Source organism: Meriones unguiculatus, chromosome 18 (genome assembly GCF_030254825.1).
Source record: "Meriones unguiculatus strain TT.TT164.6M chromosome 18, Bangor_MerUng_6.1, whole genome shotgun sequence".
NCBI classification, from domain to species: Eukaryota; Metazoa; Chordata; class Mammalia; order Rodentia; family Muridae; genus Meriones; species Meriones unguiculatus.
In genome coordinates, this window is record NC_083365.1 from 21,325,712 (window position 1) to 21,348,135 (window position 22,424).

The 22,424-nt window shown below is 47.5% G+C and overlaps 1 protein-coding gene across 3 annotated transcripts in view; it reads right to left on the reverse strand.

The window, feature by feature from the left end:
* Positions 1 to 22,424, reverse strand: part of Capn3 (calpain 3) — a 45,042-nt gene that overhangs the window by 17,641 nt on the left and 4,977 nt on the right. For 2 of the 3 annotated variants that reach the window (XM_060371429.1, XM_060371430.1), the window contains exons 2-7: positions 8,630 to 8,699; positions 7,088 to 7,206; positions 4,663 to 4,796; positions 3,945 to 4,113; positions 2,773 to 2,916; positions 1,216 to 1,299 (exon numbers count right to left, since the gene is read on the reverse strand). In XM_060371429.1, the coding sequence (XP_060227412.1) occupies positions 1,216 to 1,299; positions 2,773 to 2,916; positions 3,945 to 4,113; positions 4,663 to 4,796; positions 7,088 to 7,206; positions 8,630 to 8,699 (720 nt within the window). The remainder of the gene's footprint in view (positions 1 to 1,215; positions 1,300 to 2,772; positions 2,917 to 3,944; positions 4,114 to 4,662; positions 4,797 to 7,087; positions 7,207 to 8,629; positions 8,700 to 22,424) is intronic. The other variant, XM_021639405.2, reaches the window with a different exon arrangement.

The following is a 22,424-nucleotide window of genomic DNA, read 5'->3' on the forward strand; positions in this document are numbered from 1 at the left end:
TCGTGTTGGTCCCACGTGTGGGATGTGGGACTGATTTAGACGGTCCACAGTAGCAGACTATCTGCCTCATGTGGGCTCTGAGAGGAGCTCTTTGCCAGCTGCAGATAGTTTAAATCTGAGGACTCTGGAGAGAGAATAAATGCCAGAGCCCAGTGTGGAGGAACCCCAAGAAAAAACAACACTGCTTCTGCTTCCCCCTGGCTGCTCCTGGTTTCTGTTGTGAGATAAGAAGTTGGTGAGCTCCTGAACTGATGATTAGACTGGCTCGAATGAACCCGATGACCCTAACCAGCAGGAAGCAGCTAAGAGAACTGTGACCCCCCTCCCACTAGCCCTTTCTCTCTCTTACCTGGTATTGGGGTGTTGGAAGGGATTGGGGTGGAATAGGGAGAAAAAAAATAAAAGAAATGTAGATAAGTTTTTAAAAAGTACACCAACAGGTTCCTGCTGGCAAAACTACAGGCAGATGTCTCCTCTCAATCGACCAATTAGAAAAAGATTCCCCATTCTCTAGTCATGTGCACTGGGGGATGCAGACACAGCCTCCCTCAGGCCGTTCCTTTTTCCAGGGCTTAACTTACTCAACTGCATGTTATAGCAACAGTGTTCCTGCTTGGGAAATGACCCAGGAAAATTCAGAAGCCCCACAGGCAGCAAAATATTGCAAGTGAACATGAGAACAGGAAGCATGGCAATACAAAAAAAAAAACAACCCAATTTTGTAGGACAAAAGCAGTATTTCTAATCATTCCTTGGAAACACTAGAAAAATTCCCATCTTCAGCATTAAAAGCAAAGAGAAGTACCAGGGAAATGGCTTAGCTGGCAAAATACCTGCGGATCAAGAATAGAGACCCAGGTTCAGATCCCCAGCACACACGTAAAAAGATGGCGCAGACAAGCATGTCTTTAACCCTAGCACAGGGAGGGAGGGATGCCTGGAGTTCATTGGCCAAGCAATCTAACCAACTGGTAAGGTCCAGCTCAGAGAGAGACACCGTTTCAAAACAAGGCAAAACCCACACAAACACGCACATGCACACGCATACGCACACACAGCCGAATCAGGAAGCATCTGCAGCCAGGTCTAACTCTCCTAGGTCCCACAGGCCCCCCTACACCCCAGGAACCCTGCTTGGACCTAAGTGGCAAGCTCTTTGGGTGGTGAAGGAGGCACAGAAAGTTGTCAGGCCCCACCACGCTCCACCAGACTCACCTCCTCCAGCCCGGTGACTGAATAGGCATGACCTTTCACCAGCCCACAGGCCATCCTTGTCTCATACTGCACCGGAACAATCGTCTGCAGGGCAACAACCAGACAGCCTATCAGGCAGCTGGGGACAACAGTTCTGCTGCTTGGAGACAAGAGTTCATACCGGTCCGTTTCTGAGTTATTGCAGACTCAGAATGACAGAATGCCTTATCGCCGGGATCAGAGGCCCCCAACCCATCAGAGGCCTTTTTAAGAACAACGGGAAGATGAGGCCCTAGCCCCCCTAGCTGATCACACTGCCCTGACGGCCAGAGAGCAAGGTGGGTGCTGGAACAGGCGGTGAGTCAAAGGATCTGCCCCTCCCTTCTAGACCCCTTCAGCAGAGGAGAGGGGACATCTGGGGTCTGTGCCTTTCTCTGAGCCTATCAAGAGTTGAGTATTCCAAAAGAAGAAATTGAGAAGGGGAGTTTAATAAAACTCACACATCTCAACTTTTCTCTTGGCATCTCCTCATTTCCCTCACACTTTAACCTAGAACACGAAAGTCAAGAAATCTCTGTCCCTGCTCCCAGTACTAGGAATACTGGGTGGCTCCCTGCTGTGACATGGCTGTACCTGAGTGCAGGGAGAGCTGTTACAGGGGCAGAAGATGTGGTCTAGAGGATCGGCAGGCACAAGGGTGGATCAGCAAGGCCCACTGGGCACTTGACAGGCATCCCAGCACCAGCTGGCCTGCTAACAACAGCTTTGGGGGAGCTCCTGGGAGCCACATGGGTGTAAATTCCTGAAGCCGCCTTCGGGTGACAGGAGTGGGTGAGCCTTTAAGTTTTCTTCATCTTAGTCTCTTAGATATCATTCCTCACCCAGACTGGGGCAGGATGCTCCCTGGTCGTCACACCTATACCTCAGAGGCTGCACAAGATGATTTTCAGCTCTACACAGCCTGTCATTTTGACCCAGAAGTTTTACTCTTGGGAATCTGTCCCACAGAAGCCATTGTGGGTCTATTATACAAAGGTGTCTCTGTTGAAATGCTTATTATATCACTTTGAAACACAGACTTAAAAAAACCCTCTATTCGATAACAGAGCGTTGGTAAGTAAATTGTAACATATTTGAACATTAGAATAGTGTGCAGCTACTAAGATGATATAAAAGAATACTTAGCTGCATTTTAAAAATATGAGCCTGAACAACAACAACAACAACAAAAAAATCAGGCTGCAAAGATGTAACATATAATAAGACAGGATTTTAAAAACAAAAATACAGTTTAAGTGTGTGCTAGAAAGAACAACACACTAAAAGCTGGGCAGTTGTCTTTACATGGGAAAACACAGGCTAAATTTTCCTCTCTTTTTCTGTACGGCTCAGTCCTTCGGTAAGCACGAGTGCCTTTTAAACAGGAGGATGCCGGGGCCCTGCATTCCTTGTAGGAGAGTTAACAAAGCAGAGGGAATTTATTCTGTTGGCACTGGCTTCTCTGGAGCATTGAGTCGACTTCAGCAGGATGTAAGTCAGGGGGTGCCAGTCAGTCTGGATAGTTGGAGGTGTACACACCCGTGTTGGCCTGTCATCTGAGCCCCTGGGGTCCAGGTCTGAGTCTCGGAGCAGCGCGTTATCCATATTTCTCACCATCCGCGCAATCAACTCCCTCATGTTCACACCGGAAGGAGAAGTTCCGTAAGTCATGTTCGTGCCATCCTGAGGCCGGATGGGAAGGAAAGTGGAGAACCCAGGAAAGGGAAAGAGAACAAACAAGGAAGGGTGGGAAGGGAAGGACACAGAAGAGGGGAGAGGCAGACAAAGGAAAAGAGGAGACATCAACAGTGCACAAATGCAGAAAAGATGCAGAAGAGCAGTAGTGAAAGGAGAGTTCTGGGTGGTGTGCTTATGCTGACTGACAACTGAGCCTTCCTGCCCACAGCGACTGCTGGGAGAGAAAGAGACAGGGGGAAGCTTGCCATGCCCCTTCCTCTGAAATGGAGCTCCCCAGACTACTGTCCCCAAAGCAGCCCTTGGAAACCAGGTCAGGGTGGGTCCTCTCCTCCTTCCTGTCTCAGTTCTTATCACCTCAATACACTGAGAGAGGGTCTCAGGGAGGTCTTCCAGACAGCAGCACAAAGCATAAGAACTGACGTGATGTCACGGCTCTGCCACTGGGGCTCTTTCTAAGGGAAATGGTGGGCTTAGGTCCATAGGCCTCTTGGTGGGGCCTCTGGATCTATTTCTACCAGAATTCTAGGGCTTGGAATATCTTTGCTCAGTCTTCTTTATTGGGAACCACCCCATCCCCAGGAATAAATTTCCATTGAAAAACCCCCAAATTTTAAAGTCAAGAATTATTCATGCTCTTTTTTCTTTTTTTCTTCTTCTTTTTTTTTTTTTTTTTTTTTTTAAGTAGGATCTCACTATGCATCCCAGGTTGGCCCAAAACTAATAACCCTCCTGCCTCAACTCCTAAATTGCTGGAATTACTGGTAGTTCCTACTTATTTATTTTTTTAACATTTATTTATTTACTGTGGGGTGAGGTGCATGCAGACATTAAAGGAAAGTTGTTTCTTTCTACCTCGTGGATCCCAAGGATCCAATTTAGGACCTCAGGTTTAGTATACGTGCCCTTACCAATGATCCACCTCACAGACCTGGCTCTTGCCCCTTAAAGCATTCACCCCATCTCAGAAGGAAGCTGTGGGCTGTTGCTAACTGAGGAAAAGGAACCACACTCACATCGATGGAGCAGCCCATGAGCGAGCCTCTCTCGATGGCTTTCCTCATGATCTTGTACATGTCGCTGGGAGCATCCTTGATCTCAAAAAACTCTGTTACCCCTCCTGTGAAGTCCTCCATGGCTTCTGTGGTGTTCCCACCTTTCAGAGCTTCATAGGAACCATGGAGCCTTGGAGAGAGGACAAAAGCCGAGCTGGAGTCCGGGAGCTCCAGAAAGTATGACCAGCTAAGTTAGCACAAGGCCACAGAGGGCCAGAGGCATTGTCACCAACTGTCCCCACTTCCCCACAGCACTCTTCCGCCATCTGCTAAACCTGGCAGGGGAGGCGGAATGCCCAACGTAAGAGACAGCTTGGTTATATGAACGCACTATAAGCCTATGGTTCTAAGCAACTAAGATCCTAGGAGCTGAGCTCCAGAGATGCAGGAGCTGATCAAGACTTAAAACACCACCAGGAAGGCAGGACCAAAGAGCTGGCTGTGGGAAGCTGCCAATTCATTGCACACATCTTTATTTCGTCTTGTTTTTAGGTTCTTCAGGTAGGGCTCCTACTGCCTGGACCTGATCTCAAGCTGCCTCAGAGTCTTGGCTCAACTCCCACAATACATACGAACATGTATACACGTGCCAAGCCCAGTGTGGAAGAGACTTTGGCTGCATCTTCACATCCACATCCCCACCCGTAGTCGCGTGTCCTAATCCCGAACGTCGCCTTACTTGGCATAAGCCTTCTCCAGCAGAGCACTCCAGAACTCATTGCGGTGGTTGGATTTGGTGAAAACCAGCTGGTTGTTGTATGTCGGCAGACAGTCATCAATCACCACGTCTACCCAGTCTCCATAGCGCCAGAACTGCAAGAAGCGAGAAACACAGTCACGGCCATAGGCTGCCCAAGCACTGCGGCTTCCCAGGCTCTGCACTGTCCAGCTTGTTCGTTCTAGTCTGGCTTTCCAGTGTGTGTCTCCATCTCCAACTAGGCTGTGTGCTTCGGCAGGACAGGAAACTGTATACCACTTTGTGTCTGGCAAAAAGCACAGCCCCGTTCTGGCGGTAATTGGTCCTCTGTGGGTATCTGAGGGATCTGAATCTTTTCTCCTTTGCCCACAGGTCTATGACAGACCTGGTTATAAGTACCGTCATGTATCCCAAGAGTGTGCCTAGCATTGAGGATTCAGAATACCCAAGAAAGCTGGTGGGCTAACTTTATCTCCTTTCATCCTCTTTTTCTTCTTCCCTCCCTCCATCTCTCCTTCCCTCTTTCCTTCTTTTCTGTTGTTTTTGAGACACACAGGCCAGCAGGTGCCCCTCCTCCCTCCTTTTCTGGGGCCCAGCAGAATGTGTGTGAAGTCCAGTAGCACAGACAAACAATTTGTAAACAACTAGGTACCCAGGTTGGCCTTGAACTTATCCTGCTCTTCCTGCCTTAGCCTCTTGGGTGCTGGAAGTACAGGTCTGTGCCACCACACCCAGCTGATGACAAAATGAGGGACTGAAATGGAAAAGGAGGGAGTACGCTGAAGTACAATACTATTGGGGTGTCAACTGAGAAAGCTGAGTCATTCTGGACATCAGAAGTCTTCAGGGCTGGAGGGAGACTGCCCAGAACCCCAGAACATTCCAGATCCCCACATGCAGGTGTCAGGTCAGTTCAGGTCCAGCCCAGAATTTGTCTCTGTGCCAAGATGATCAGTACTCAGGAAGGTCGTAGTGGATTAATGACTTCTAGAATCAATAATTTCAGGTCTGGGTCAAAATAGCAATTAAAGCCCAGAAGACCAGAATTTTCCCGCAGGGCCTGGAAAGGTGATAAACTTGGTGCAGACTCTGCTGTCAACGGCACAGAGTACAGGAGCTACAGTTCATGGAGCAGGGATTCCAGCAAAAACCCGGAGAACCCCACCACTTTCAGAGGGGGTACCTCAAGAACCTGTTTGAGGGGGCTGCAGGCAATAACCTGCAGCCAGCCAGCTGGAGGGCAAAAATAGACATGCAGGACAGCAGACAGGATGCTCTCCTCCCTCCCCTTCTGGGTCACAGTGGAAAGTATGTAAGGCAGGGGTGCAGGTAAACAACCGCCTCCTCTCAAAGCTTGGAGCAGTAAACGGGACATTGCCCACAGGCAGGTGTATGGAGCCTTTCCTGGGACCATTGGGGAGGAAGGCAAGGCCAGGAGACTGGTGCTGGGTAGACTGTGGCTGTGTGGTGATTTTTTTTTTTTTTTGACTCTAAAGAAACTGAACTTTTTCTGGACCTTGCAGCCAAGTTAATACTATGCCTTGAGATCATTAAGGATTATGTACTTCACCTGCTGTCCTACTCTGTACTCAGCCTTTAAGGGAACAGTGGAACCAATCCCATCATGCTTTGGATTACAACAGCCTGTACAGCCTCAGCTAAATGCCTAGCTTTAATCTTAAGGTGTGTGCTCTCCTATGCCCCTGACACAAGATTACCTATGTTATGGTAACAATTTACTGAAAACAGTCAAGAGTTTGAAAGCAACCTCAATCAACAAATACCCCATAAATGCTGGAAGCAGCATGTGGATAGAGGTTGATGATATGTTTTGTGGTTTAGAGTGCTGTTCTAAGGAACTTGGGATTAGTAAAGTAACGATTTTCCTTGTAAAAATCTGTTGAAGATTTCTGAAAGAATCCCTCATACTGTTTTCTGTGCTGTTCAATAAAATCGAAACCCTCTGTTAGAGGCAGGCACAGATTCAGACAGCTAGACAGACACACACACACACACACACACACACACACACACCACACCACACATCAGGAACCAGGTATACAATACAGGCACAGATGAGAAGACACAGCTATGACAGCTAACACACACACACACACACACACACACACACACACATACACACACATGTGCGCGCCTTGGATACCTCACACAGGCAACAAGGACAGATAGATCACACACAGGTCAGACAGGTCAGTAAGCACAGACTATGGACAGATGGGAGACACAGAGAGAAGAGGGCTGGCTCTTGGTTAAAGTAACCCGAGAGAGGTCACTTTGTTTTAATTCCTTAATGCGACACGGAGCATTTCGGTGCCTTCTCTGAGATCACCTTTAACTCATTAACCAAGGCATGGCTGGCATCTCAGCCACACTCCCACGTCCTCACCTGGAAATGGAAGATCCCTGCATAGTTTTCAGTAAAACTCTGATCGTGGGGTATAACTCGGAAAAGCAGCCGTTCATTCAGGGTCAGGCAGGCGATGGCCGCGAGGAACCAGCAGTCCCCTGCAGGTAAACAGAGGCCCAGGCAGTCAGATGGGGGCTGCCCCTCTGGGAAGAGAAGGCCCAGCCCCAGCCAGAAGCTCCCCATTGCTGAAGAATTGGGGTGCTCATGGTGCCTACTGCCCTACTTCCTGTCTGCCCTCACCCAGGTGTGGGCCGAGGCAAGGAGAGTGACAGAAACTCTTTAACAGCATGAGGAGCAGGTTAACTCATTCTCTCAGGAGTAGATGCTTTCCTAAGGTCAACTGATCCCTCCTTCTACAAAAGACTTTCTTCTAGGGCCTCAGGGAGACAGAGCAGTGGTGATCATGGCTGTCCTCTGTCTTTGTGGGGTGAACCCGCTTTCCCTTCGGGCATCAAGGAAAACTGTCAGAGAACCATCACGAAATAGATATGCATCAGAAGGCAGGCCTGTTAGGCAGCTAGCTGCCTATGACCATTCAACAGAGGGCACTAAAGGTGGCAAAGGGACATACCTGTCCCGTCTTCTCTCTCACAAGGTATGCTGAGGAGCATACCTTGAGAGGTGGGGCAAAGAGACAGCAGCACTGGGCACGCCAACGGTCCCACCGCTGGTACTAGGGCCACAGGCTAGCTGCCACCCTGCTGGTGGGGGGAGGCTGACAACTGCCCACACCACCTGTCTCACTGTCCTGGGAAGCAGTGTATTGGTTTTGAAGGGCTCGGGGCTTAGTTTGCTCACACTCTCCAGGAAGTGTCCCTCAGGCAACCGGAAGCCCCGCCTGCCACACAACGCCCTCAGCCTTTTTCTGGAACAAAGTCAGTCCTTGGTGTTTTTCAGTTGCACTCGCCTTTTTTGGGTCAAGTTTTAAATAGTCTTTTAATGTTCTCTCCAATGTCCTTCACAGAGCTTGCATGCCATCTGTCCAGGGAGGAGGCCTCCACAACAAAAGGTGGAAGAGGAAGGGAAGTGGGACAGCCGAGCCAACACCGACAGAACCTCGGCCTCTCCTCTGCGCGGCAAGACGCACCTGATCGGATGGCCTGAGTTTGACCTCCAGATCCCACACGGAAGGAGGAAAAAACTGACCCCCAGGAGTCGTCCTCTGACCTTCACAGGCGTGTGCTGGGTATGTGTGTGTGTGCATGTAGATGCACACACAATTAAATAAATAAAAGGCCTTTCTAAAGCTGGTGGTGGAACATGCCTTTAATCCCAGCAGGTGGGTCTCTGTGAGTTCAAGGTCAGCCTGGTCAAGAACAGCCAGGGCTACACAGAGAAACCCTGTCTCAACCAACCAACCAACCAAACAACCAACCAAACAAACAAACAAAAAAAAAAATAAGCGATTCTGAGCTGCATTAAAAGGAAAACCAGAATTTATTTCTTCACATTCTGAATAGAGATTGCACCGGTTACTAGCGCTGGGTCACCTGGCAGGATACGGTGGAGGGAGTGTCCTACCTAGATCTCCTTGGCAGATGTCAGTCCTGTTGGCTCCACCAATGATAAATCGGGGGTTCTCACAAATTTCCTGTGGAACAGAAAGGAGACAGCCAGGTAAGGCCGGTGATTGTAGGAGTCCCGGGCTGAGCCGACAGCCCCCTACACTGGCACTGGCTGCCTTCCACTCACGGGCCCTTATCTCCACAGCCGGCCCTGCGTGTGGAGGACCCTCACTGTTCTCCAACCAGAAAGCTGGCGCTCCGAAGTTGGGCGCATTGCTGCACATCTGTGATCCCAGCACTGGAGGAGCCGAGGCAGGAGTACACGGCTAGTTTAAGGTCAGCCTGGGCTACATAGGGAGACCTAGGGTCACAGAGCTAAGAAAATTGCCCCACGCCTGACTGCTCTTCTCTCCCACACTGTATACCGAGTAGCATTGAGAGACCAAAAGATAAGCAGCGATTGTTAACACTATGTAGAGTAGGCGTGGTATAGCAGTAAGTTCCCTGAGGGGAGAGCTACCTCGCTGCATTCTTTCCCCACACCACGATTTCTCCGATCAAGTACAGGTGATAGACTGCTTGGTCTAATACAGGGAGCCTTCCAGATGCTTAATTATACTGATCCTAGCAAAACCCAAGAGGTTGCAGTAACGGGGGACCTTGTAAACTACACCACACCCCCAACACACTGTACTTCGACCTCCCAACATAGGCTAACTCTATCTGAAGTGTCTGGCCGGGGAACCTGTATTGGGTCAGTCCCCAAAACTCACCAAAAACTTTGTAACTCAACCTCCAGGATCCACCCAGGCTCCTACTACCTAACTGGCCCCAATGGGACCTATTGGGCCTGCAGCTCCGGCTTAGCACCCTGTGTATCTGCATTAATTCTCAACCAGAACTCTGACTTTTGTGTCCTCATTGAGCTCTGGCCTAAAGTTGTCTACCATGAATCTGAATACGTCTACAAACATTTTGAGGGGCCGGTACTCTAGGGAGCCTGTATCTTTAACTTTGGCCTTAATACTAGGGGGACTCACAGTTGGGGGTATCGCAGCCGAAGTAGGGACTGGTTCGGCTGCCCTGGTAGAAACTACTCAGTTCCGACAACTACAACAGGCCATGCATACCGACTTGCAAGCATTAGAAGAATTAGTTAGTGCTCTGGAAAAATCCTTGACCTCCCTTTCGGAAGTAGTCTTGCAGAATAGAAGGGGGCTAGATATCCTCTTCTTACAAGAAGGAGGACTGTGTGCAGCTCTAAAAGAAGAATGTTGCTTTTATGCTGACCATACTGGATTGGTAAGGGATAACATGGCTAAACTCAGAGAAAGACTCAGACAGAGACAGCAGTTCTTTGAGTCAGGACAGAGCTGGTACGAGAGATGGTTTAGTCGGTCCCCCTGGATTACCACCCTGATCTCCTCCATTATGGGTCCCCTAATCATAATTCTCCTGATTCTACTAGTTGGGCCTTGTATCCTAAATCGGCTAGTTCAGTTTATGAAGGACCGGCTCTCCGTCATACAGACGTTAGTGCTAACCCAGCAGTATCATCAACTCAAGCAGCTGGAGACAGAGATTGACTCTCCCTAGACCCGTAGAATGAAGGATTCCATTCTAAGCTAGAAGAAAAATGGGGGAATGAAAGAATAAAGTCCTAGCATAATGCTGGCAACACTATTTGGCAAGACTGGAGCAGTGCAAGGTCAGAAGCAAGGCAGGACAGGTGTCCAACAACAGGATATCTGCGGTTGGGCACCTGGCCTTTGAGGGGAAACGGAGAGTCCCTGAGAAAAGCACTCTGGGTACCCGAGATAAGGGCCGGTTACGTGACTCGGCTCACAATCTGCCTTCCCGCCTTCCCTGTTCTGGGTATGTGACTTAACTACGGCTTTGTTCAAACCACCCAATCAGACCCCTGTAACTATGCTTCTCGCTTCTGTAACCGCGCTTCCTGCTCCCGAGCCCTATAAAAACCCGTCACCCCAACCGAGAGGCGCGCAAGTCCTCCGATAGGCTTGGTCGCCCCGGGTACCCGTGTATCAAAATAAACCTCTTGCGGCTTGCATCCGAAGGCTGGTCTCGCTGTTCCTTGGGAAGCGGGGTCTCCCCGTCTAGATAGGCTCTTGGGAGTCTTTCAGCATGTACCTTGAGAGTTGGGGCAGCAGAACTCATGGTTGGAAGGAAGAAAAGAAAAAAAAAAAAAGACCTTCCTTTCTAAGATGTGGGACATAAATATTCAGACTCAGCTCGTGTCCCAGGGTCCACAGGCCTTGGCATGACTCCTCTGGGTTTGTAAGAAGGGGCAAACAGGCCCAGAGCAGCAACAGTGGCAGGTGCAGTTTCCAAGCCAGCACAACAGCAGCCAAGAGGGGGCGCCTTTGATTTATCCAGTGTCTGTTTTGCTCATATATATATATATATATATTAACTTTTAAACTAATTAAAGACTCAGTGTTCTTATTTTAACGGTGTTCTTCACAGCTTCAAGAAACTTTGTTATTCCTGCAAAGTGCTCTGTACTGGCTAGTTTTATGTCAACTTGACATTAGCTAGAGTTATCTGAAAGGAAGGAGCCTCAGTTGAGAAAAGGCTTCCATAAGATCCGGCATTCCAGCATTTTCTTAACTAGTAATTGATGGGGGAGGGCCCACCACATCCTGCATGGTTCCCTCTCTGGGCTGGTGGTCCTGGGTTCTGTAAGAATACAGGCTGAGCAAAGCCATGAGGAGCAAGCCAGTAAGCAGCACCCATCCATAGCCTCTGCCTCTGCCCCTGCTTCCAGGTTCCTACCCGGTTTGAGTTCCTGCCTTGACTTCCCTCAGTGATGAACTGCCATCTGGAAGCGTGAGCTGAAATAAACCCTCTCCTCCCCAAGGTGCCTTGGTCATCCAGATTCAGACATGTTCTCTTCTTTCTGTCTCCCAGACTTTCTCCCTCTCCTTACAACCACACACTTCCCTCAGGTGAGACGAGCTTAGTACCCAAAACCCACATGGTGAAAGGAGAGAACCAACTCTTTCAAACTGTTCTTCAAGGTGTCTCCAAACAGACACCATGGTACACACCTTCCTCGTGTGTGTGTGTGTGTGTGTGTGTGTGTGTGTGTGTATTGGTACACACATATATAAACATACATACATATACTATATGTATACACATACATACAATTTTTTTAAATAATAAAATTATATAATTTGTAGGAAAATAGAACTGGAGACCATCATACTAACATAATACAGAATCAGAAAAACAAATATTACGTGCTTCCTCTTAAGTGGGAAATCTAGGTTTAAAAAGAGGGGTGGGGTTGTGTGGTTCAGTTGGAAGAATGCTTGCATAGCATGCCCGAAGCCCTGGGTTCACCCCAGCACCACATAAACCGATGTGATGGTCCAGTACACCTTCAAGATAAATAAAATGCATTTATGAAGAAGAACAATGAATGATGGCGCGCTTCCCACGGCTCTGGAACACTGCTTGTCTCCTACAAATCACTGAGTGTTTTCCCATATGGGGAAGCCAGAAGAACAAAAGCCTTGCTCCCACAACTACTGTGCTATGTCGCTAACGCATAAGCAGAACCATGTCAGTTAGTTACTACTCATCAAAAATAATGAAGATTTTTCAAAAGTTAAAAAAAAAATCATGAAAGTAGAAAGGTGTGCTTGGTGTAGTGGTGCCTGTAATCCCAGAACTTGGGCAAATAGAGGCAGAGGATAAGGTTATATTTGGCTACACACCAAATTTGAGACCAGCCCAGCTTCCATGAAACTCTGTCTCAAAAAGCCTTTTTTTTTTTTTTTTTTTTTGAGTTTTAAAAAGAAAAGTACAAGGGTGACTGTTTGGGGAGATGAGGGCTAGTAGTGGGAGGGAGAAGAGAAAAGGAAGAGAGAAATGAGCAATAAATATAAGCAAATAAAATATATGCTATGAAAATCTCATAATGAAACCCATCTTTTACGTGTGTGTGCATGTAAAGGCTAGAGGTCAACCTTGGGGGTCATACGTCAAATGCTCTCCACTGTGTTTTTTTTTGAGGCAGGGTCTCTTACTAACCTAGAACTCACAGAGCAGGCTTAGCCGGCTGGCCAGCCAGTCTCAGGGTCCCACTTGTGTAAAAGGAACTTTTACTCCCCTGGTTCAGTTGCTGTCTAGGAGGCCTACTGCCTTCGTCTTTAGTCCTGGAAGCTTCTAGCCTCCGTACAATCTAACCTAGGTCTAGAATGTTTTCAGCCTCTGAGACTTACTGCTGAGTAAGCTCACCCTTTCCTGTTCTTACTGAGCTCTGGGCTGTCTGGTTCAACTCAGCTGTTGTGCCTCAAACTCCTCTCCCAGCTGACTTATTCAATCTGGCTTTTCTCTGGGCCTCTGAAGTGCTCTGCTTCGCCTCAAACTAACTCCAGCTATCTGCTCTACTCTCCTGGCTCCTTCTCATTCTCTGGCTCATTTTGTCTTCACCTGAGTTCTCTTTTTGCAACCTGTTTCTCTATTACTGTCCCAGTAAAACTGCCTTCTCTCTCCCTCTGCATTGACTCTCAAGTATCTTCCCTTTCCTCTCTCTTCTCATGAGAGTGGGGCGTGGTCTGTTCTGCCAAATCTTCTCTGATTCATCACTTTTCCTGCCACCCAACAGACATGACTTTTAAACGTGGGTGTTTCTTTCTACAAACTAACTCTGTCTTCATTGTTTGGGATTAAAGGCGTGTGCCACCATGCCTGGACCTAAGCTTTTCTTTACCTGAAACTTGCCTTGAGCTCCGATCTGCTTGCCTCTGTCTCCTGGATTAAAGGTGTGTTTGGATTCCAGCCAGATCACACAGCCTAGAAGATCTTTGGATGTGCTCTCTTGCCAGAGCAGCCACGTTCTGAATTAACATTCCTCTACAGGCCTGCCTGCTTGTCTAGTGATGGGATTAGAAGTATATGCCACCATGTCAGACGTTTAAAAAGAAGTGTAGGGATTGATTTCAGCTCATCATGTTTGCACATCAAACACTGTACTGACCAAGCAATCTTCTCAGCTCCCATTTCTGCTTTTTTTTTTTTTTTTCATACATGACTGGTGCACAAACAGTATCTACAACATGACTGATCCTAAGATTGGAGCAGGGATTATACCAGATGACCCTGGAACATCTTGTAATGACTCAAAACTAGAATGATCTCAAGAAGACTTGAAAAAGCAAAACCAAAAACCTCAGGGATGTGTTACCTAGATTCAGGAGCCAACTGAGAACTTCCACTGACTATAGCTAGGATGATGGGCAACGCAATAACTCAAAGTGAAAGAAAAATGAAGATTGGTATAACTGGCTACACAGAGGCACACATGGAGAGAACACAGATGCTCACACAGAACTCCTCATGCCCCATGATGCACAAGAACGTGCACTCGGGGTGGTGGAACATAGCTTTCCATTCATTAAGTGTGGGCTTAAGCCTAGGTTCTTGCATCTGAGAAGAAAAGGAAGAGGAATGAAGCCTCACAGCAGAGGAACTTGATGGGCAGTTGGGCCTGGCTCTCAAAGTCAGCGTCAGCGGTGAGGAGGCATGTTTACAGCCTGTGCTCTCCCTATGTGCCGTGATACAGGGCATGACCTCTTCCGCCCGCCTCCTCAAAACACGTAAGCCCAGGGCTGGAGAGATGGTTCAGCAGTTAAGAGCACTTGTTCTTGCAGAGGACCCTAACTTACAATGGTCTATAGCTCCAGTGATAAGCCCTCCAGTGCCCTCTTCTGGCCTCCAGGGCCACTGCATGTGGTGTGCATGCATGCAAAGCACACATTAAAAATAAAAGTTTTATGTATAAACAAATCCATAAGCCCAGTCCAGTCAGGAGAAAAGCAGAGACGGCTGACAACTGAGGACCATTTTACAAAATACTTCCGTAGTGCTCTGTGAAACTGCAGCTCATCAGAAACAAGGAAAACCCCCGACATACATTAAACTTCTTTCTATATGCGCACTGGGGATAGTTTAACTTATAAATTAGGCAATGAGAGACGAGTAATACTAAGATAAAATAGGATAATTAAAACAATATACAACAGTGGAGGTTATTTAACAATTCTGAATTATTCTAAGAATTCTCCATTTAGCAGTTTTTTTGTGCCACAGTTGACTACAGGTAACTAAAAAGCTTCAGAAAGTAAAACCACAGATAAGAGGGACGACACATGGGAACCCAGAGCTATGTTTACAGTTTTTATGTCAACCTATAAGTGTAAAACTAGAAGTTTAATGAAAAATTTTAAGAGAAATTTAATTAATTAAGATTTGCATATATGCTAATGGATCTGTCTTACAGATCTGGGTTTGCACACACCCCTTGCTAGCTTTAAATGCAGCAGGTTCTTTTACAGGAAGAAGGGTTTTGTCCCACACTCTTCTGCGCACTTTGACCTACTCCCGCTGACATGCTGGGGCTCCTAGGATGCCCCTTGATAGGGCACCTGGATCCGCTGTTTCACCCAGGAAGGAGCCTGTAACCTTTCTGTTTAAGCAGACTTGACACCATGCTAATGAGCCAGCTTTGGCTGGAAGGTTAAGACTCCTCTCCAGCCTCCTTCTTGACTGTTCGCCCCTTCTGTGGTCCCTGAAACTTCAAGCCTCTCTCCTTTCCTCCACTCACTCTCCCTTCCCCAAACTCCTGCTCTCAAAAAGAGCTCAGCTAACTAATTCTACCTGATAATCCTACAGAAATTTAAGTTAGTGCCTTAGCACTCTTAAATATTTACAATCACAGGGATCTAAAGTTCATCCTGAACCTCACCATGAGGTTTGAAGCTGTGGTACACGGATGGGTAAAGAGAATCCTAACTAACTACTTGGTCACAGCTGGGGTGACTCCATGGCCTTGGACTCTGGCCACTGACCATTGTCCCCTACCATCTGTCTGGAGGTCCCATGCCCCTTTATCCCTACCTTTGGCCTCTTCCATGTGATGGCCTTCATCTTGGCTTTCTGGCTCAGCTCATGGGAGCCAAGGGCCTGCACCCCTGCTGGGAAGACACGGTCTTCAAAGAGGCACTTCTGAGCCAGACACTTTTGTCTGAGAACGACAAAATCTTGCCCCTCAAACTTGAGAGGCTGCGAGACAGTGCCCTCTCCATTTCTCCTGTCTCTCTCCCGGATTACTCTGTCACAGAAGAATCCCGGCAGCAGGTAGGGCATGATGACCAGCAGTAGAACTGGGCCTTCACTGAGGCCTCTCTCCGGCTGCACCCTCAGCCCAGGCCTAATCCTCTGGTGAATGGCCCGGAGCCTATATAGCTCCTCCACTCTCAGCAGCTTGATGCAAATGAACACGGTCCAGAGAAAGGCTGTGGTCAGAGTCAGCAGCTTTGGCTAGAGGCCCCTGAGCCCATGGTGTAGGGGCAACACATGCAAGTCAGAGAGGGAGCCAGGGGGAGAGAGCAAGCCAGAGACGGCTCGGGGCACAGATACAATGGCCGAAGGCCTTTAGGGCACCTCCAACAGCCTTGCTGGGACTCTTGCATTAAAAAGAGAAAATATAGTTTCAGAGAGCTCCCCCTGCCTCAGCAAAAGGCATTCATGCCTTTGACACTGACCGTCAATGGGATATAGCATGGGGCCTTCTAAACATGCTGTATACACTAATCCTATACAGGCTGCTGAATGCATAGGAGGGGTCTGCTGCAAGCCTTTGTCTGAGGGTAATGAGGCCTCATCCTCCTGGTGCTCCGGCCCCGCCCCTGCAGACCTTGGTGGGTCTATTAGGGGCCGTGATTTAGGAGGGTGCAAAGGGCAAGTATCTGGACTGTAGATACTTAACAGGTGAAAACAAACATCCAATGCTCAACATTTAGCACCCCTGGGTCAGGGAGTGTGGTGGTTGGAAGGGGCAGATAGATTGTAGGGGTTGGAGTGTTCTCTGTGGTCTTTGTTTTGTGTGTTTTGTTTTGATTGTGAAATGGGGTCGCAGGTAGCCCAGGCTGGCCTCAAAGTTACCGAGTAGCTCTTGCATACAAAATGAGCTGTTTACCTACTAGGCTAGATCTCAACCTGTGTGTGTGTGCTGGCGCGCTGTTGCTAGAAATGCTGGGCTTTGCCACACTCTCAGCATGTTCCCACGGAGAACTGAAGAGAGCGGCAAGGTCTGACCGGCAGGCTGTGCTCTGGAAGGTTGTCCAGGCCTCCCACCAGCAAGCTGGCCCCACCACCTGCATCTGCTCTGTGCCTTTGAACTTCTGGCATCCACTTTAAAGTGCAACACCCACATAAAATTCAGCTTTCCAGCGGGTGCGAGGGTACATGCCTACAGTCCCAGCACTTGAGAAGTTGAGGCAGGAGGATTTCTTTGAGTTACAGGCCAGCACGGGCAACATGGAGAATTCTAGGCCAGCATTAATTACAGAGTAAGACTGTATAGAAAGGAAACCAAAGAAGCGAAAACAAAACAAAATTTTAAAAAACAAACAAATAAAATCCAGATTTTTAAGTCCTAGTCTCAGAATTTAAATATTCCCAGGCAGAGGTACCGGCTGGTCTCTGCGTTTATTTATTTATTATTCTGTCTCTGTCTCTCTCTGTGTGCATGTGTGTGAGAGTGTATTTAAATGTGAGTGTGTGAGTGTGTGTGATTTCAAGTGGAGACAAGAAGGTTTGTTACTCAGGTTCTGTCTATTTTGTTTTTTGAGACAAAGTTGGGGCCCATAAGCATAGAAGACAGTTTAGCTTGGAATTCTCATTTGGTTTGAGGTTATGTACCCCCAACACTTATAATGCACGTGGCAGCCTAGTTTCTTCACCTATTACTATTGTACATACACCCTCTCCAAACAAAGCACCTAGCCACCTCAGAACTCAGAACTCCAAGCCCCAACCTACTCCTATCTTTGAACAATAGTCTTTCCACTACTCCTGGTAACAATCAAACAGGCAGTGTCCTTCCTTCCTTTTTTCTTTCCTTCCTTGCTTCCTGTTTCCTTCCTTGCTTCCTTGCTTCCTTCCTTCCTTCCTTCCTTCCTTGGTGGAGGGCAGTGCCCAACTTCAAATAAGGCTGTACACTCTCCCAGATGCCAGCCATTTGGGCAAATTAAGCAAAAGTGAGGCAGTATCTCAACATTATTACTCTGTCATTTATCAGGCATCAGTCATTGTCTTTTACAAATGCCAAAGAAAAATCAGTAAATAAAAATAAAGCCTGTGAATACGGAGAGATAGACAGCACTAAAGATGGCAGCCTGCATGGATTCTAGAGCCTTCAGTTTTAACCAATAAAGCAGTATTTTACAAGCTTTCATTCAGGTAATGAAATGACATACGTTGGCCTGCTACCAACCCAGATCTAGGGTTTAAAGAGGTAGGTGGATGGTAGATACGGCATCTAACCAAAAGGCATGGAGACAACCTAAAGACAAGCGTTCAAATGTTCTCTTAAATCCAGAGATCCAGCTGCTGTATAGAAAGTATTTATTTTTACACAAGTGTTTCCTTTTTGCTTTGGAGTGAGGGTCTCTCGATGAGACACAGGCTCTTCTCAAACTCAGTGATCCTGCTTGGTCTTGGTGCAGAGGCCGCAATGGTGTGCTACCTGGCCCAACATACTGCTTTCCTGAAGCTAGGTGGCTTTATTTAATGTATCGAGATATGAAGGCTAGAAGGCCAGTCTGTCTTGAACCGGTTTGGGGTACATGTCAGTCATACAAAACTGAGTCCTCTAGTAACATTTCAGGGAGAATACCTATTCACTATCTTATGCCTGTGCATAGTTGGGGGGTGATCAAAAGCCAGATGCATTGTGGGAAGGGACATGCACAGTAGAGAAAAACGAACATATGGTCTAGAATCTATCAGTCAAAATACAGACCTGCCCAGACTACACCCCTTAGTAATCAAATCAATTCCTCCTTCTCTCAAATGCCATAAAAGGAAGCTCCAAGCACGTCAGGTCTTTGAATACTCACATGGCCAGCTGTCCATCTTGACACTATGCCCCCTATAATCTCTCTTACTGCTTCCCTCAGGATGTAGTCATCTTGCGTCCCTTGTGAATTGTTGTGAGTCCTTATTTTTAATTCTTTGGATGGGAGGTCAAGATCCTGGAGGCACCCAGCCCAGACCCTGACCACTGGTAACGGGGCCTCTCACTGAACCTGGGGCTCACTGGTTGGGCTGGGCTGGCTGCCACTGAGCCTCGTGAACCCGCTTATCTCTGTGTCTCCGGCATAGGGGTTACACTCTATCACAGCTGGCTTGTTTTCACCCGAGTTCTGGGGATACAACTCAGGTTCTCAGGATCGTACGTCACTTTACCTACTGAGCTGTTTCCCTAGATCCAGTCACTGCACTTTAAATCGGTTTATCAGGAGACTCTTAGAGGTCCACTGAAGTTTAAAACCATGATTTTTATCATCAGGATACTGTAATAGCTGAAAATGATTCTTAATTAAAAAAAAAAAAACACCTGTTTTTTTCTTAAAGGGGCTGGAGTATGGAGGGGTAGGATAAGGAGAGATGTATGAGGAGGGGTGACCAGTACTAAAGACCATAGAAAAATGCCACATGTAAACCTAGTGTCATAGAAACTTCCTAAAATATGTCCACATTTAAAAAGAGTTCAAATGGAATTATTCAATAGCGGGGACATGCCTACCCCAGGCACGGTAGCTTATGAAATAAAAAAAAACCAATGCCAGGTATGGTTTATCTCTTTTCATGTAGTTCGTCCCTGTGGTCCATAGATGCTACCTAAATGTTACAAGCCATCGCTGTCGCTAGAACTTGATGGTAAGACCTAATCATTGAACATACCACACACTTCAGTCAAAAGACATAGACACTCAAGCTGGTAGTAACCAGAAGGCTTTATCTTTACTGGATAGCTTTTAGAGTGCTGCGTTCCACCTACACCATTGGGGAAGAAAAGTTTTGAGCGATTTTATGCAGCCATAAACCCTATGGACCACAGTGACTGTCTTGGCAAGATATTCCCACTAGAGCAATAGCGGCATAGCTGTTATGACAGTGACCAACCACTTTCTGGTTGAATGTAAAACCCATTCCACAAGACGGAACTCATCTCTGGTATTATTGACCGAGCCCAAACCCCATGACTGGTTAAGTCATAGTACCTAGGGAAGACCTTAATGCTATTCTTTTGCTAAATGGACATAGTGTTCAATTGCCCTCTGAGCGTATCTCTCAGCCCTCAACAGAGAAGCTTCCTTTTGGCTTTTTATAAGGGAAATGCATATTTTCATGGTTTTGAGGTCATTTCTGTCCCTGCCCTTCCCATTTCCCACATTATCCTGCCAAGTCATTTCAATCTATTCACCATGGTTCCTAGAGCTCTGTTCTCCTCATGACCCCCAGGAAAGAGCTGAAGTTTTGAAAGACGCAGTACCAACAGGTAACTCCAGTACCTTCACTTTCACCAAAGTGTTGCAGTCTCCTCTCCCCCTCGCTACTCCTGTTTGGTGGGTTGTGGTTCTCTGTGGGACAGCTGGAAGCAGGGCTGGACCCGACATCTCTCTTTGCTTTTCAGTTACCAACGCTACCATCCACCACCGGGGCTATCTGTGTGCTGGGTTCAGTATACTGGTGTTCCTCCTTCCAGCAACTCTGTGAAAGCTGGAGTTTTCATTTGCTTTTTACAGACGAGGAAGCTGAGACCCAGGAATAGCCAGCCATGAGGTTAAGTGGTGGGCACAGCTTCCGGTTCCCTTGGTTTCAAAGCCTGTGTCCTGCGCTGCCCATGTTGACGGTGATTATTGCCTTACACTGAGCGTGTGAGACAGTGTTTCTCAACTGATGGGGCGAGACCCCTTTGCGGCCATCTAAGACCTTCGGAAATGCCAGATATTTGTATTATGATTCATAATTGCAGCAAAACTACAGTTATGAAGTAGCAATGGAAATAATTTTATGGTTGGAGGTCACCACAACATGAGAAACTATATCAAGGGGTCACAGCATTAGGAAGGTTGAGAACCACTGACCTAGGACTTTGGGAATGAAACCAAGAACGGTGCTAAGCTGAGAGTACATTTAGCTCCTTTATGGAAAAGGAAAGTAAAACTTGGACCATTTTCCTGACTTGCTGCTAGCAGCAGATCCAGGCTCTCCACCAGGTCTGCTCGTTCAAATCCTGTCTCAAACTACTGTCTACTGTGGCCCAGTTCTTCCTTTTTGTGGCTAGCGCAGTGACCCAACTTCCCTTTCAGCTGTCTGACAGAAGGCGACAGACACCCTACAGCAGATCTTAGGCGGAGACCTCTTGCCAACCTAGTTTAACTGAGAAGATAATTTCCCTGGGAAATGAGCTATGTAGTTGCACTGAGTCCTAGGCTGGGGCTGGGTGTTACAGCATGCAGATTAGGTTCTTCTGGAATCCAGCTGTCTCCAAATCTGCTTACAATGGCATGGGGGCAATTAGCCTACTGTTTCTTCATTTCCGAGTTGAGTAACACTGGTTAAGTGACCCCAGGCTAGAAAGATACCCAGGTTATAGAGTTCAGTTTAGAGACTATGGAGTCCCAGGAGAGCCCAGAAGTGCCAAAGGCCTTTCTGGAATCAGCTTTAGAAAGCCTTCCTTAAGGGTGCTAATGTGTTGGTCGGTGTTTGACCTCAGCTGGAAACCAGCATTCTGGTGACTTGAGGTTTCCAGAGCTCTGACCAAGTCCACAGCTATCCACAGAAACACAACACTAATTTGAAAGTTACCAGTGAATTTAACCAAGGTGGAGAATAACAAATATAGAATCTACAGATGATGAGCCTTGGCTGTGTAGCTGATGGTTCTAATATGCCCTGCGCTGGAAAACCCCTGCCTGAGGGTTCTGTGACTATTTGATAAGGTAACCAGAGGCAGGTGACAACCCGAGAACGGGCACAACTGCTGTACAGAGGGCACCAGTGGACTCCCTCACTGTTGCAACCAGACGACTTCTGGCTGGAAGCGAAGAGCTTCCCAGCTGTGGAAATCAGGGCATGTGGTTACCGAAAGAGAGATCTTTTGCCCTTCAGAACCTCCGTGTCAGGAGGAAAGCCAACTACCTCAGACTGTTGTGGACAGTGCTTCAGTATCTTGCTCCTAGATCTACGTGGAGTGTTGAATAGCAGTTTTTATACTGTACTCCTGGAATTGTGGAGTAACCAGAGTGCTTCCCGAGTGGGAGGGGCCCTTGGGTATCCTTGGAGACTTCAACATGTCTCTATTCCCTAACCCACAGCCTCTGAGACGAAGGGTCTCCCCCTCAGTCTCCCTCACCCCAGAGCTCGGTGAGTCCTGGGCATTTTCTCTCCTTTAGCTTTTCCCTCTCCACTCCTGTGCTCTTTACATGGGTTCCGGGCATGTTGGCTCAGTGCTGACATTGCAAATCAAGAGGCACCGCAAGTCTGCCCTTTCCTAAAAGGTTACTTGTCTCAGGCATTTCACAGCTTTAGTAAGTGTTAGGTCACAGAGAACACCAGAAGCAGTGTGAGTGTGTGTGTGTGTGTGTGTGTGTGTGTGTGTGTACCTCAGGCTTTTCAAAGTTCACCTCCATGTCATTCTAGCTTTCACTCTCATTATATATCAACCAGGCAACCTTTTCCTTTTGTTTTCTTTTTCCCCTTAGAAAACAATCATGCCAGCAAAGTCCTCTGTATCCTGTTGTTGTTAATTTGTGTTTATTCATCTTCAAGTGACAAAGTCCTCATATTGCCCGGGCAGACCTCAGATTTGACAGTGTCAGCAATCCTCCTGCCTCGGTTTCCTCAGTAGCTATGGCTACAGGCAGGTACCAACATGGACTCAAGTACTCTTTATGCAATGATAATGCAGGATGGAGAGGTGGCTC